The sequence below is a fragment of the Gambusia affinis genome, linkage group LG03, assembly GCF_019740435.1.
Source record: "Gambusia affinis linkage group LG03, SWU_Gaff_1.0, whole genome shotgun sequence".
NCBI lineage: Eukaryota > Metazoa > Chordata > Actinopteri > Cyprinodontiformes > Poeciliidae > Gambusia > Gambusia affinis.
This window is the reverse complement of record NC_057870.1, coordinates 7,505,686-7,521,186: the sequence shown is the minus strand read 5'-3', so window position 1 is coordinate 7,521,186 and position 15,501 is coordinate 7,505,686. Positions and strand designations below refer to the sequence as shown.

Sequence of the window (15,501 nt, the reverse complement as noted above, 5' to 3'; positions counted from 1 at the left end):
CACTTGGACCATACCATATCGGAAAACAAAGGAGGGGGGAGTGACATTAGGAGCACTTGTGTTATTTACCTTCAGATTTCTTTTTTTAATTATTATTTTTGCAGAATATAAAAAGTGGTGTTTACAACTTGAATGGACAGAGAATAGTAATTAAATCGAACATAAATTTAAGTAGAAAGTGATGACAGGACATGAACACTGTAGATGTTCATCTTTAGCGAGGTTTCAGATGAGTGTAATACTGATTTAGTTATTTTTTATATGTTTATTTATCTATTTATTGTTCTAACTAGCCACACTCACACATTTCTATGACACATAAATCGTATTTGTTGAATCAGGAACCTTTAACAGGAAGCTGTGATTCGGCAGAGTTCCTGTCACTCACCGCTAATGGGAAACCTCAGGTTAGGTAGCGCCGCTGTTCCGCCTCCTTCAAACTGGCAAGCCGCTGTAGTTAGCAGCAGCACGGCGAATGTTTCTTTGAATATCCACTCATTGAATGAAAGTCAGGGGCAGGCTGTGGCCAGTAGCTGCAAACACACCAAGGTTTTCTTACAGGGTGGCTTGTGGACGATTGGCGACACTGTGCGAGCATTAGTGCGACCGGTACACCCCGACAGAAAGAGGTTAAAGGCGGTTGTGAAAGGGAAAGGTAAGGGACATTTGCATTTACGTTAGCCAGAGAGGCTTTCATTCACCAAGAATTTCTGGTTAGACAGGTAGGTTAGCTACACTGTCATGCTAACTAATCAATGTTACTCGCTGATTAAGTATCGTTTTTTGTTCATTAATTAAGAGGTGACGCGTCGCATACGTGTCCTGGTTAATTTGGAGCACTTGTCCGTACTGTGTGTGTATAACTGTCATTTCCCGCATCCCCGTGTCACTGCTACTCAGTACTGTTAATATTAGCATAGTGGCTAACTTACGGATATCATGTTCCATGTCACTAAGACACGCTGGCTAGCTGCTCTCGCTGGCTAACCTTGCGTGCTTTTAATTTTCCGTGCTGGAAGAGCTTTCCTTCATTCTGTGTAGAAGCAGTTTGGGCTTCGTTCGGAAAGATACCGACCCCGGCTGTCTCTGTGACCCAGGAGCAGGGGGAAGACTGCGCGGCGTGTGAAGCAATGCAGCGGGTCACGGCGCAGCTCGTCGCCGGGCTGCTGGCAGCGGTGCTGTCTCTGCTGTCCGAGCGGTGCTGGGCAGACGGCGGGGGCCCCAGCCTCGCAGAGCGGGTTATCTGGGCTGTGAACGCCGGGGGAGACTCGCATGTGGATGTGCACGGTATTCATTTCAAGAAGGACCCGTTGGAAGGGAAAATTGGTAAAGGTGAGTCTGCTTGATGGAAAAGGTTTTTGGTTTTTTTATTCTCTGCAAATGAGCGCTTTTTGGGATTTATGTATCAGGCACTGGTGACTAATAGAACATAGCTAAAATGAAGGAGCTTCTTTGAATCGCTTGTGTTCTCAGCAGAAATCCTCTGCATGGTGTGGCTTCCGCAAGAAGCTACAAACTAATGAAGAGTCAGCATAGAGCGCTGCAGCCCCGCCCCTCTCAACATGGAGAGGAAGCAGGTGATAATATGTCCAATTAGACGCTGTGAATTACACTGCCAGGGCCAGATTTACAAAGATGAGCGGCCCTGGGCTGGAGCAAGTTCGGTGCCCTTCCCACAATACTTTCTCTAAGGGTTTCTGGCTTTCTAAAAGTGAAGCTAGTTCTTTCCTTATTTTAAAATCCGTATGTGGGAGCATTTTGTCCTTTCACAGGAATCAGGCTAGTTTCCTGGGAGCTATTACTTCACCCCTGTGTTTCCACAAGGGGGCGAACAAATGACCAGGATAGGAATTTACCTTGATGGCAGCTTACTAGGAACTTTTGAATGGAGTCATGTGGAGGAAGAGAGTCAACTATTTCAAACTGGTTTCATTTTTTTTTAGTCACGTCAATTCAAATAAGTCTACAGCTCATGTTTGTTAGCATAAACTGTAATAGATTTGAAATTGTTGAAGTAGAAGTTTTCAATAGGAAAAGTAAGACATTATTGCCCTCTGAAATTGGCATTTTGACTGGCAAAGTCAGAGCTTGGTGAACAACCTTGAGATTATCTGATATGGGTTCAGAATCAAATAAAAGTTGCCAAATTAGTGATTTGTTAGCGGTTGTGAGGTATTTTTAAATCCCATTAAACCAATGGTACACACACTGCTGAAAAAAATACACTTTTTTAGTGTAGGGTCTCCTGGGTTTTGCTTATGTCACTCATAATAGTTGCACCAAGACAAATGGCACTATTTCCAACTTGCAACAGAGCAGTCTCAACTCGGGTGTCATGTCATTCCCAGCTCCAAGCACCGACCCTTGAGACTAATTAAATCCCTGGTTAATCCTGCTGTGAAAGTAATAGCTTAGGTTTAGGGAAGGGGTCTGGAGCTGCAGCCCTCAAGGCCTGGAGCCCTGCAGCCTTTAAAGTCATAGTGACTTTTAACAAGTTTTAAAATATAGTCGCTGTTACAGAAGTGCAGACAGTCGCTTCATTGCTCTTATTTTCACAATGGGAGAGTCTCTCCACCACACATTTATCTGTCAAATGAGATATTGGTCAACACCTCTGCAGTGTGGGGAGTTACCAGTCCCTACTGGGATGGTGACGGCTCTGTTCTGGACTCCACAGTGGAAGCATTTGCCTAATAACGGCCAGACGAAATGAAATTTCCAAAGTGGGTAAAAAGTTCCAGGCTTCATTGGCGACAGACAAATTCAGTCCTTTCTAAGAAGTGATGAACACCAGGTTCAAAGATGGATGCAAGAAGAATGTCCTTAAAGTTTAAGGTTGTTAGATGCGACGTGATAATGGTCGAGGGTTAGGTTGGTGTTTTGTAAGATCATTTTGTTATGGGGACAAAACTGGTCCAATGAAGATGGGTATAACACAGAGACAAAATGTCTCTGTGTTATACAGAGACATTTTGAGATATCTCAACTGAGAGATATCTCTCAGTTGTTACAAAAAGACCAATGTTTAGCCTAACTGAAGATGAGCAAATTTAAAAAAAATCTGAGCTAAGTAGTGGATTGTTTTCAAGTAGCTACATACAAAATAATCAGATCTGAAAAGTTTAATCTGCATCTGAACTGTCAAAATTACATCCACAATTTTACCTTTTCTCTTTTTTTTTTTATCTTTTTTTTTTTTTTTTTTCCAAAATCGTAGAAGACAAAAATAATGGCTGTCATAGAAACAAACAAGGCCGCTCTATTCAGCTACCAAGTCGACAAGAACTAATCGTTATGATTAATGTAACTTTTGGTTGTCCCACAATATTCAAACACTGATCAACATGAACTCAGTGGAAAGAGTTCTTTCAGTGTTTTGAAGATTAATCTTATTAATGTGTTTTTGTGCCAACAGGTTGACCTTGTTAGTACTGATTGACAACCATTCACCTGCTTAGCTCTTATTAAGCTGTGCTACATTTAATCCTTTCAGATGGAAAGGAGTAAATTTTAAGCTTCAGTTTGTTTGTTTTTTTAGCAGATTTGAGAACAGATGGAGTGACATCTAAAAATCTTAAGACAGAATTCTTGCATATTTATTTTTAACTTCCATTTATTCTAAATGTATCAACCCAGATAACATGGGGTGAGATGATGGACACGTAACGCCTCCCCACCTGGTCCAAGCCTCACTCAGACTGTTATTTTCCACCTGTAGTCCTCGCTGAGCCACAGGGAGTCAGGCAGTTTATTTCTGATTGCGTCAATAGGGGAACACGGAGTGATAACTTTGTTTCAGACAGAATGAGATTATCCAGATTTGTTTTGGAAAAAGGCTCACTGGATATGTTATGTGGCGCTTTGCTTGACATAAAACATTGTCCAGTTTTGGTATGCGAGAAGTCCTGTGAGCCTGACGCTGTCCTCCTCTGCAGCATCTGATTACGGGGTGCGTCTGCCAATCCTTCGCTCCAGTCCCGAGGACCAGATTCTCTACCAGACGGAGCGGTACAATGAAGACACTTTCGGGTATGATGTCCCCATTCGTGACGACGGAGACTATATACTAGTCATGAAATATGCAGAGGTTTACTTTGCACAGTCGCAGCAAAAGGTATGGCGGTTTGTTATTCAGACATGCTGAAGTCAGGTCGTGTGTGTGTGTGTGTGTGTTTGCTTGTTGTTGTGTTGAGGGGCTGGAGTTCATACATGTTGACTGATTTGTCAATGTGTCCCCTTAGGTGTTTGACGTCCGCGTAAACGGCCACACTGTGGTTAAGGACCTGGACATCTTTGACCGAGTGGGCCACAGTACCGCTCACGATGAGATAGTGCCGTTCTCTATTAAAAAAGGCAAGCTAAGCGTGCAAGGAGAGGTGTCCACCTTCAACGGCAAGCTCACAGTGGAGTTCGTAAAGGTGAGTGGAGGTTATGTGGGGAGACGGCGTATTTTAAAACATTTTTATATCACCGTTGGATAAACCTTCATTTAAGGGGCATTTTACCTAAGAGTGCACCCAGAAATCAGCCCCTTTTTCCTTGACTTTTTGTTTGTCTCATTCAGTTTGTTTTGATTAATCAGTTAAGATGGGTCAATGAGTTTGAAAGGCTAATAAATGGAGTGATAAACACAAAAACAAAGCATTTTATATCTATAATTTCAATGTGCTTTACTTAGCTTTATAAACACACAATATAGTTTGTTATATTTTCTGCTTTTCTTTATTTCTGTTAACAATAATGTTTCCTCAAATGCAGTTTTCATTATTTTATTAGTTTCTGGTTTGCTGGCCTCGGTCTGGATGTACGTAGCTGACAATAATCACTCCACTGTTACCAACTTAGCAACTTTGTCAGCCAACATCAGAATCAGCAGGTCAGACATTTTAAAGATCGCTGATCGGCCAGACAGCTGCAGTCGGTGCACCCCAACTTTCAACCATTTAATTGAATCTTTGGGTTCAATTAAATGTTCAACATTTAACTGATCAACTCACTGGTGCCATCAAAAACCCCAGGCTTAGGATGGATTTTTCTTTTCAGAAACAAAAAATGAATTGCTTTGGTAAAAATCAGAATACACTTTGTTGATCCCCAAGGGGAAATTAAAAAGATTTTTTAAAATAAAACGGTCACAGACTGTCAAGCACGCAGGTGGAGGAGTTATGATCTGGGCTTGTTCTGTAGTTGCATGATTAAACTGTGTCTTGGTGTTTTCTGAACAGGCGTGACCTGGTCAGTCTGAATGTTTTAGCTTCATTGGTACCGCCAGTGATCCTCACCCATAGCAGCAGATCTACAACAGAATTAACAAACACTCAGGACGTTTCAATCTTTCTTCGTTCAGAGCATTTAGGTCATGCGACTACCTGAGCCAAAGACTGCAGAGTCTGAATTTTTTATTCAGAATTCATCAAAAACAAGTTTATATAATCATGTAAGTGTAAGAATGAAGTGGGGCTGACAGTGAGTCTGTACGCAAACTCTGATGTTTGCACATCAGATGTGTTGAGGTTTAAAGCCAGCTAATTTAAACCCCGGCAAATAAAACGGCTCACTAGTTCTACACCACTGCATTAGCCCAGGCTGACTTTAAAATAGAAAATGCACAGCCAGCATTTGATTCAAGCTAACTTTGCTACTTGCCATATAAATTATACACACCCCTGATTCACACTCTTTGATGCAGGGAGTTCAGGAGCTCTTTACAGATTGGTGCATGCAGGGATTAAAAATAATAATAATATAAACCAAAAGGTTGGCAAGCAAATGAATTTAAGCTGAGATGGTAAAAGGTGACGTGTTCCAAAAAGTTTTTACAGCAGTCTTATTTATTTATTTTTTCCCTATCTTGGAGAATAATTGAACACACTTTCATTTCCTTCCTCTGAAACGAGGCACACTTACTGCTCTACTTCCAAATGTCAAAGCACCGCTACAGGGAAACTCAATTTAGGTTATTAAGGCCGGGAGAAAAAAAAAAAAAAACAGAAACAAAACTGTTTTATAATTTCTATAACCTTGAACATTGTAGCATGATTCTCTAACCCTTTCATTGGTACGGCATCTTTAAAACTCAGTGCTGTCTGACCACTCTGCTCTGTGATTCAGGGTTACTATGACAACCCCAAGGTCTGCGCGCTCTACGTCATGAAGGGGACTTCAGAAGGTGAGTCTCCTAAACACGTTTGGATCTGCACAGGGCGTGTACTCTTGAGTCTGTGGCTTCAAAAACTATTCATACCCCTCGAAAGTGTTTTGTGTGTCTTAACTGATTAATCGCTCATCGCTGCTCTCTTAACGGCAGGTGTGAATACTTTCACAAGACGGTGTTTAGTTTGTTACATAAGTACAAACCTGCTTCATGCGCTTTTTAATCTGCTTTGTGCTTACAAGATGTACCGAAGCTTCAGCCTCACCCCGGCCTGGAGAAGCACGAGGATGACGAGGAAGAGGAGGAGGAAAGCGAAGCAGGCGAGGAAGGTGGGAAGAAAAAGGTCCAGCCGGGCTCCAAGTACAGGGTGCAGTCGGGCCCCCGGACGCCGAACCCCTACGCAGCCGACAACAGCAGCCTAATGTTCCCCATCCTGGTGGCGTTCGGAGTCTTCATCCCCACGCTGTTCTGCCTCTGCCGGCTGTGAGCTGAAAGTAACTGAGGGGGTGGGGGAGAGACGCCAGCAGGCAGAGCATAGAGAGAGAGAGAGAGAAGAGGAGGGGGGAGGATGGAGAGGAGGTCACCGTGACAACAGCAGCACAGGTACAAGCATCCACACAGGAGAGGGAGCCAAAGGCCGGAGGAAAATCATGACGGAGGACAAGCAAAAAGAAAAAAAAGAGACAAGTTATCGGAAAGCCACTGCCAGACGAAGCGAAGCTTTATTAGGAAAACAACAAAAAGAGATGTGGGAAGTGTATTCTGCACGCTTCCTCGAATGTGCTTCGCATCCTCCTCTGCTGACACTTTTTCTTTTCTTTTTGAACAATCTTAGTCATTTCCATAAAAATAAAAAAAAAAACAAAAAAACAAGAAACCGGCTGGGCAGGATTTTCAGAAGTACAGCCGCCATGCAAGAAGCTGCAGTTCAGGAGCGATTTGAGTCTGGGCCAATTTTCTAAACGAAAACACTTGGCCTTCGTACGGGGCGCGACACAGGAGCGCGCGCTCCTTAGCATCTGGTCAGACGCGTTCGGCTCAGAATGAAAATGGTGCTGCTTGGAAATTGGGTATCTAGAGTAGAAAGTGTGAACGAGACGGTTCGTGTGTGTGTGTGTGTGTGTGGTTTTTTGTTTGTTCAGATCTAGCTGGCCTTCTGTCGTCTACCTGCCATACGACAATGAAAGACGGAGGGAGTTACGCTTGTACCAGCTCCGTAGCTGGCACTTCGTTTGCTGTCCTTGCCTCTATATAAACACATTTTATCGCGGTGCGTTAAAATGCATTAAAAACAAAACCGTCTTTGGAGTCGTCACAGATTCTGATTTGCAGTTTTTGGAAATACCCAACGCATTTTAAGCTGATTACCGCCCCAAACGTGGATCCGTCAGGAAGCCTTTACAAACTATTTGTCATTGTTCAAAGACAAAGTTTGTGCTGTGAAATGCTGAAGTATCCATAAAGGTCATACAGGTGCAGCTCAATAAGTCAGAATACCACGGAGAACATGAAGTTCAGAAATTTGGTTCTAAAAGTGAAACCTGTGTAGATTATTTTAAATTAAAATATATATTATGGCTTACAACTAATATCCCAACATTTCAAAAAACATATTTAATACAGAAATGTTGAAAAATATCTCCACCGCTGCAGTCTTAACCAATCGAGTACAGAAACTAGGATCGGTGAAGTTATTGTTTTAGAAAACAAAATGTGCATCAAAAATTGTTGCCTTTCTAAAACAATGATCCAAGTCATTTTTTTTAACAAGATTATATAGGCAAAAACAATTATTTAAAAAAATAATAGTTTTGGCTTTGATCGTTATTGTAGGAAGGTGACGATGTGCTGTCAGATGATGTACTAATGTTGGACTCGATTTAAGAAAAGAATAATAATATCTGAACTACACTAACGGATGAAATGGCTTTCTGAATCACCGACTACGAAACGGGCCTCTTGAAGCATCGTGAATCTTCTCCAAACTCTTAAAACCTGCGGCAGTCCGTGTTCTTACTTCATCCTTTCCTACCACACTTTGTCCTTCCACTCAATTTTTCTTTAATATGGACTCAGACCAGCTTTCTTCATGATTGTGTAGGCCAGAATGGCTGCCGTTTCTACAATAAAAAATACATTTAGTGTTGCGGTTTTCATTAGCTGTAAGCTGCAGAAGCAGCTTGAAATGCATCACTCTGTAGAGTTTTAGTTTTTGATCCAAGTTACATTTATTGGATGATGAAACATTTTAACACGTTTATTGTGTTGCACCTGTACAGCTTTTTAAAAATGTTTTATCCATACATTCATTCACTTGGCATGCATGCCTCTCTGTTTCACCAAAGACTTTCTGCTTTTTCTTCTTCAGCAGACGGAGGAGTTGGCCTGTCTAATCGCGGTTTTCTTCAAATTGCCAGCAACATTCATAGAGAACGCCGTTAATCCAAAATTAATCGAACGGCCGATTAAAGTTTGACATTTCTCCAACTTCTTCAAGGTAGTGAATTTTATTTACTCTTTTTAAGTCGAGGATATCCTCTTCGTGCCATGGACCAGTTGCTCCTCTGTCTACAACGAAGCCTTCTCCGCGTTTTAAGCGTTTCGTTTTCCGTGCCGGTCGGCGCGCACACGTTCCGCTCGTCCTGCAGGTTTCCCTCGTTCGCACCACAACTCTGTCGGCAGGGGGAGAAAGCACAAGAGTTAGAAATATCTGATGTCTGCCAACTTGCCACACGCGTTTTCCTTTGGGCCTTTTCAAGCTGTGTTGTCTTAAACGTTTCGTTTTTGTTTCTGTTTGTTTCTGTTCCGTACGAGTTTGTTCTGAAAGTCCTGCTTTGATCGGTCTGAGTTTTTGGATGACTGTGCGCGTTGTGCCCCGTACGCAGAGTGAAATGCGGCGCTGTTCCTCGTTTTCTTTTTTTTTGTTGTTTTGGTGGAGTCCCAGTGAACCCTCCTGTTCATGGATCTAGTTACCCCTCCTAAGTGCTTTTGCTCCCAGGATGACTTTGAAACTTTGCCTCCTCCCTTCAGTGCTCCTTCTCTCAGCCTTTCCCTCTCCAGCATATGAAAGTACTTTTGTATACTGGAGTATTGACTTTTACGTAAAAGTACCGTTTATGATAATCTACTGTAAGCGGTACTTGAGGTGGGAAAGCGAAAGGAAAAAAAGTCAGATGTTGGGGATCTTTCCACCGTCCTTGATTCTCCTCTCCCTTTTCTTTATTTTTTGATACACGGTTTTCAAGAAGTTTTGTGCCAGAAGCTGTTGGGTCAGTCGTTTTTGTAGTTCTGCCTCGGCTGTTTGTTTGTTTGTTTTTTCTCATCGAAATCAGAAGCAGCTTTTCTTTCTTGTGTCAAGAGGCCAAGCATTCAATTAGTTCAGCACCAAAGTCACTATTTTCCTGCTTCTGTTCGTCTACACGGTTGTGTGTGTGTGTGTATGTATATATATATATATATATATATATATATATATATATATATATATATATTTATATATGCGGTACAGAAAGCGGTTTTGGTCTCATAGTCTTCGGGGTCTCCTGTCATCGTTGTAGCCGAGGTGTTCGTTTGGATGTTCAAATCTGTGGCCTTTCATTCTGGGCGGAGGGAGGAGCGCTCGTTGGTGCATAGCGTAACGGGGGGGGAAAAATGACAAAAAGCCGCTTTAAGTGGCTGTTTAGAAAATGTAAGATGTCGGGATAACGTGGGATCTAATTTAAATCGGAGCGGGGCTGACTCGGAGATGTTTTATATTATGCCTGGATTTGTTCGAGTTTTTTATTTTTATTTTTCTCTTCTTCCTCAGGATCTGTTGAGTTTGTGAAACATATTTTATTGGTGTGACATTTTTGCACTGCCTCATGTAATTTTTCCTTTTTTTTTTTCTTTTCGTTGCCTTGAATTATTGAATACATTGTGCTTTACCATCGTTCGCCTTGAGATTGCTCTTTTGTTCGTCGTACAAGAACATCCTGGCTGCTTTGTCGTCAGAACAGTTTTCAGGGATTTCTCATTCCACGTAATGGGGCGTGTTAAGAAGCAGATCAGCAGAATTATTACACCTAGAGACTCACTGACCTCAATTTTACAAAGGAGCAAAGCCAGTCAAAAAATAAATAAAAGAGAAAATCCATCCTGCTCTGATTTCTAGGACCTGTTTGTTTGTTTGTCCATCTCAGCTGAATGAACTAGACTGGAGGTTTTTTTGTTTGTTTTTTTTTCTTCTTTTTCTTGCCACACAGGAACCAAAGAAATGTCATCATTCCATCTAATTTCTTTCATACACTCACACAAGATTGAGTTCAGTTAGAAACTAATCGATCGGCGCGTCTCTACTTCAAATATATTTTTATTTTCCTCCATCTCACCTGATTAACAAGTTGATCAAAAAATGTCCTCAGATTTTTTATTTTTTTTTGAAAACCCTGTTTGTCTACCTTGACAACTTTTTTTTAAAGAAAAGAAAAAAGCCTGAACATCCGGTGTTATTGATAACAAATGTTCACTGGCGTCTTTCCTTTCACCCTCCCCTCCACCCAGATTAGCTGAATGAATTGGACTCCTTCGCAGTGAGACGCGGCTGAGGAGCGGAACGGCTCGCTCATCAGTCGTACCACCAGCCAGGTCTGCTGCCGGTCACGCGGTGCGATTGTGCGAGAGCATGAGATTGTTTTGCTACACGCATCCCGTCATACTTGTAGATACACGTGCCCGAGAAACGTCCGAGAAGGCGGCGTCGGCAGCAGCAGGTGGACTGACGAAATATTTGTAAGACCTCTGATCTTGTGACGCAGATGTGGCATATTTCAAGATGCAAGATGGGAGGGGGGGGAATTGCTGATTTATGCTGTATCTTTTTAATAAATGTGCTATTTTTATCAGAATTTGGCCTTGAACTGTTTTCATTTTGTGTTGGTCTCCAGCGAGATTGAACGTGTTTTTGTGTCAGAGTACGGGAGGAACATGTTGCGTCTCCTCTGTTTGTTCAGGTGTTCCCCTCACCTTTTTTTCCCCCCACCAGCAGCTCACGTCTGGTCGAGGTGAACTGAACCCCATCTAGTACTGATGCAGATGAAATGAGGCCAAGAAATAATTCCAGTAATTCATTTTTAATGAAGTCAAACTTGGCATGTTGAATTTGTAATATTTCTGATCAAATTGTGGCTGAAAACCCAAAATTCAGTTAGAAATGTACCCTAAACAAATGTGTAAATATTCATTGAGTATTTATTTTCATAATAAGTAGGGCTATAAACATTAAGCAACTTCTTGCTAAAAGTGAAAAGGGAGGAATAGATCACATTAATTCTGCTAGTAATGTACTTTATTTCCATTGGGGTTTTTTTTTAAGTTCTCATTTTTGTTGCTGGGAATAGACTCAAATTTTCTAGATTAAACAAACCCCAAAAAAGTTGTCCACCTTTTAAGAAAAAATTGCTACTTAGTTTTATTAAAAATATAGTAAGTTTAATTTATTGCTGAGCAAATGGGGAGGAGGAAAAGTTCTCACCAAAATTATTTTGTCCATTTATTTCTTGGAAAAACATATCTGTCTGCGTATGGAGTCTCCAAAACCCCCGAGGAGGCTTTCATTCAGAATCCCCCTCGAACCTGCGGTTTTCTACCACACTTTTTCCTTCCACTAAACTTAAACATCCAACGTCGTTATCAATTAGCCACTTTTATGGTTTACAAAATAATTTTAACGATACACAAGTGTGTAATCAAAACTGTAATAGTCTCACTTTTCTTTTGTCAAACAGAAGTACTGAAATGAATCCGGTTTCCCAGTAACATTATGGAGATGCAAGTGAACATATTAACATTGGATCTTTTTTTTCCTGCAGAGTAGCAGCATAAATTTAGCTGAGATTGTCAAGGTCGCTGCTCCTGTTCCCACGCTGCGTTTGTTCAGGTGTCCTCACCACGTTTCCCCACGAGTCTTTAATCAGAGGCTAATATTTTACATAAGCTAAACAATGTCTAGTAACCAAGAAGACCACACAGCATTTTTACAGAACTCTTATCACCAACGAATGACCAAAATAAACTTTTAGAACAAAATATTTACATAAAATACTTATATATAATATTTAGCTTGCAAAACCGATATAAATTATAAAACTTGACTTCGAAGTGCGTAATACTGTTAAAGTTTTGAGCTTTTCTGATGGGTGAAATGCTTCCACACTGAGAAGTCCCATCTTCATGTGTAATACACAGCCATGAAGGGGGCGTCTGAGAGCCGAACACCCCCACTTTCACAGGGGACCCCCGATCCGGCCCGGCTGCACCCCAGAACCAGGCCCACCTCCCGAGCCAAACGTATATCGTTCCCATCATGCCACGCTTCTCTGTCGGCGTCCTGAACAATTCCTAAAGATGTCTTTCCGTCCTCGCTGGACAGCAGTCTCCCCAGGTGCGCGTTTACCGAGCCGCGGCCTCGGCCTCCGTCGCCGGCCGCCTCCTGCAGGAGCCGGAGGAGGAACAGGAGGTCCACTCTCAGCTCCACTGCGTCACCACGAGACGCTACGCTGTACCTGCAATGCAAAGAAACGTCACATCCAGGATCAGTTTGTTCCTTTTCCTAAAGGTGTGAAATCCCATCTAAAACAGGAAGAGTCTTTTCTTATTTTTTTATTTTTTACCTCGTCGGTAAATTCCTCTTCGCCATGAAGGGGATGACCGGGCTGATGTCGAGACGCCGCGGGTTGGAGAGCTGCAGATGAAGCTCGGCTCTGGACGCCGTCGCCGCTAAGATCTCCCTGGTGAGGACGAACTCCACACCTGCAGCTGCAGGGGGAGGAAGCAGAGCATTCAGTCCAGGATTTCATTCCAAAGGAACAGCGTGGCAGGAGAATGTGCAGCAGGAATGATCACGACTTTGAAAAAGGATTGTCAAAAACGCCCAAGACACAAATCCCCACGATTTTCAGCTTCTGGTCCACAAAATAACAGCGGAAGAAACTCATGACCTAATAAATATTTCTATCTAATTATATCTATGCAAGTGATTTATTATCTTTCTAATTTTGTTAATTAAGCAGAGGGAAAATGACTACACCCACACCCTGTGTTGATGTTTTAACGTCCTTGTTAATCTCTCCTGGAAACCTGAGTAATTTATGGAGAGAACATGAGACCTGGCTGGGATTCCTCTGTATCTCCTCAGCTGCAGTAATCAGGGCCTCAACATCCAGAGCACCGCTTCACGTTTGGTTCTTATTACTCAAAAACAACTCGTGTCATTTATGAGCTCACCATTGTTTGGTCTGCGTCTTTCTCACACGTGGTTAACTTGCTACACATCATTTCCTCTTTCGCAACGCCTCTCCGGTGTCAGAGGCTTGTCTTGCTTGTAAGCTTGGTATAAAATGATGCCTTACATTTTTGCATAAAAATAAAAACCAAACCCTTAACTGTAACACTGTGTCAGTGTGGTTCTCAGCTAGGCCTAAAAATGACCACTTTTGAAATTTCATATGTTAGGATTGAGAACTGGGTCAGACCTTACAGTGGCACTGGCCCAGGGCTGCAAGGTTTGGGGGGGGTGGAGGCCCAAAGATTCAAGATCCTTTTGGAATGAACACGTCTCACAAACACCTTATATAAAACCCAAAGGCTCACATGAAATGTGGAGTTTTAGTATTGCTGCATTTTCATTAATGTAGGATATGCAAATTAGATGTACTTTGGAGTGTGTGTACTCCATAAAATAAGCAATAAAATAACTAACTTCCTGTTTCAGTCAGTCTTGACTAAATCCTTCATTGCAGTCACAGACTACAGGAAGTACAGTTTTTGTTATTGTGTTTCATTTACTTAAATATCTGCTCTTTATTTTTAAGCTTCCTAAATGTCATTTACTCTCGGCCTGAAACCAGGTTCACAAATTTGGGTCAAAAATGAGGAAAGCTGCAGTATTTCTAAATCACATGTAAAAAAAAAACATGTGCTAACAAATTAAATCAAGGTTGTTTTAGGTTAGTCCGGAAGATTTTTTTTTCTTTCTAGTAGACCTAAATTTGAAGTTTTGTCAAAAGAAAAATTTTAAATTTTAGTGTAAGCGCCCCATCGTTACCATTTCTTCTTCTTCTTTTTTTTATGTAGCCCTAAATAAAATCTCCGGACAGGACTGCACAGCGGAGCAGCTTCCTGGCAGGAGGAAGGTCCGGCGGAGCTTAGTGTGTTCTCTCTGTTTGGGTTCTCTCCGGGTACTCGGTCAACGGGCCAAAAATCAAAACCATGTTAACCTGTCTCTCTAAATTGTTTGTGTCCAACTATAGGCAAGAACCGGAAGTATTTATAAGGTCGCTGACCGTGTTTCCTCACCTCCTCTCAGTCGGCTTTGAATCCCCTTGACATTCCTGCAGCCCACTCCCTCCTGACAACAGCGGTAAACCCGCCGGATGAAGCTGAAAAGCGACTTCCCGGGAAAAACCAAACCTCGCGACGGTCCTGGGTGAAAGGGCCGCACGCGCAGCTGCAGCACGGCGCTTCCCAGCTCGGGAGCTGGCCGCTTGCTTTCCAGCCAGGCGGCTCCCAGCTCCGCGCAGCGCTCCCCGTGCGCCTCGGCGGCCATCCCGCGTCTCCACCGCCTCATACCGGCCGTGCGTAAAATCTCTCCAAACGGTCCATCTCGGGCTCGAGGAGACTGTATCAGAAACCCGAACGAGTCCACTGCGCGACCTAAAGCTCCAGCATCGCTTGTGAGTAAGATAATAACAGAAACGATCCACATGCAGCTCGAAGCAGCCATGATGACACCCTAAACTCTCTGCGCTTTTTTTGTTTTTGAACCGTGACTATATACCCCACTGACAATGGACGCAGCTCCTCACTTAGAATTTGAATCCCGACCCTCCTCACAGTGCCTGCCCCTCTCTCTCTCTTTTTTTTTTTTTTTGTCCCTGCGCCTTAACTACTCATTTGACCCCCACTGCTTTCTTCTAATGCGCCTGCATAATGAGGCGCCCCAAAGCGCGCCGACCGGGTCCATTCAAATTCAGCCAATCAGCTAATGACCCTAATCGGTCCGCGATTGGAGCAAGCTTGCTTACGGCACATTAAAAACACTGACACAAGCACTGGGACTGAAAGCAGAAAAAAAGGTAAATTCACACATCAGTGTTTTGTTATTACACATGCTGCTGCTTTTTTTAAATTATTTTTTATTTTTTTAGAGTCCTTTGGGAAAATAAACGAGGAGGAAAAGAAATGGGGGTAAAATTTGAGGATCACATGCCAGTCCGTGCAGCTTTCAACACGAAGAGACAAAAGCTCCTCACACAAAGCCTGAAGTCTGTGCCATTCACTGTAACTTAAATAAAAACAACAGCGAGAAG

The 15,501-nt window shown here is 42.5% G+C and overlaps 2 protein-coding genes and 1 long non-coding RNA gene across 3 annotated transcripts; 2 read left to right on the top strand and 1 right to left on the bottom strand.

Moving 5' to 3' along the window:
* Nucleotides 1–286: 286 nt before the first annotated feature.
* On the top strand, nucleotides 287–11,040 carry mlec (malectin). The gene is made up of 6 exons (XM_044111729.1): nucleotides 287–655; nucleotides 1,042–1,332; nucleotides 3,936–4,114; nucleotides 4,242–4,418; nucleotides 6,112–6,169; nucleotides 6,397–11,040. Exons 1-6 carry the CDS (start codon nucleotides 394–396, stop codon nucleotides 6,639–6,641), a joined length of 1,212 nt encoding a protein of 403 aa, XP_043967664.1. The 5' UTR covers nucleotides 287–393; the 3' UTR covers nucleotides 6,642–11,040.
* A 256-nt stretch (nucleotides 11,041–11,296) lies between these two features.
* si:ch211-170d8.2 (uncharacterized protein LOC571755 homolog) lies at nucleotides 11,297–15,235 on the bottom strand. Its single transcript, XM_044111727.1, has 3 exons — nucleotides 14,489–15,235; nucleotides 12,805–12,949; nucleotides 11,297–12,696 (listed from the first exon to the last, which is right to left on the bottom strand). The coding sequence occupies exons 1-3, from the start codon at nucleotides 14,913–14,915 to the stop codon at nucleotides 12,363–12,365; spliced, it is 906 nt and encodes a 301-aa protein (XP_043967662.1). The 5' UTR covers nucleotides 14,916–15,235; the 3' UTR covers nucleotides 11,297–12,362.
* On the top strand, nucleotides 15,127–15,500 carry LOC122828297. The gene is made up of 2 exons (XR_006370197.1): nucleotides 15,127–15,267; nucleotides 15,340–15,500. It is a non-coding gene; the product is annotated as an uncharacterized LOC122828297 (long non-coding RNA).
* Nucleotide 15,501: the final 1 nt, after the last annotated feature.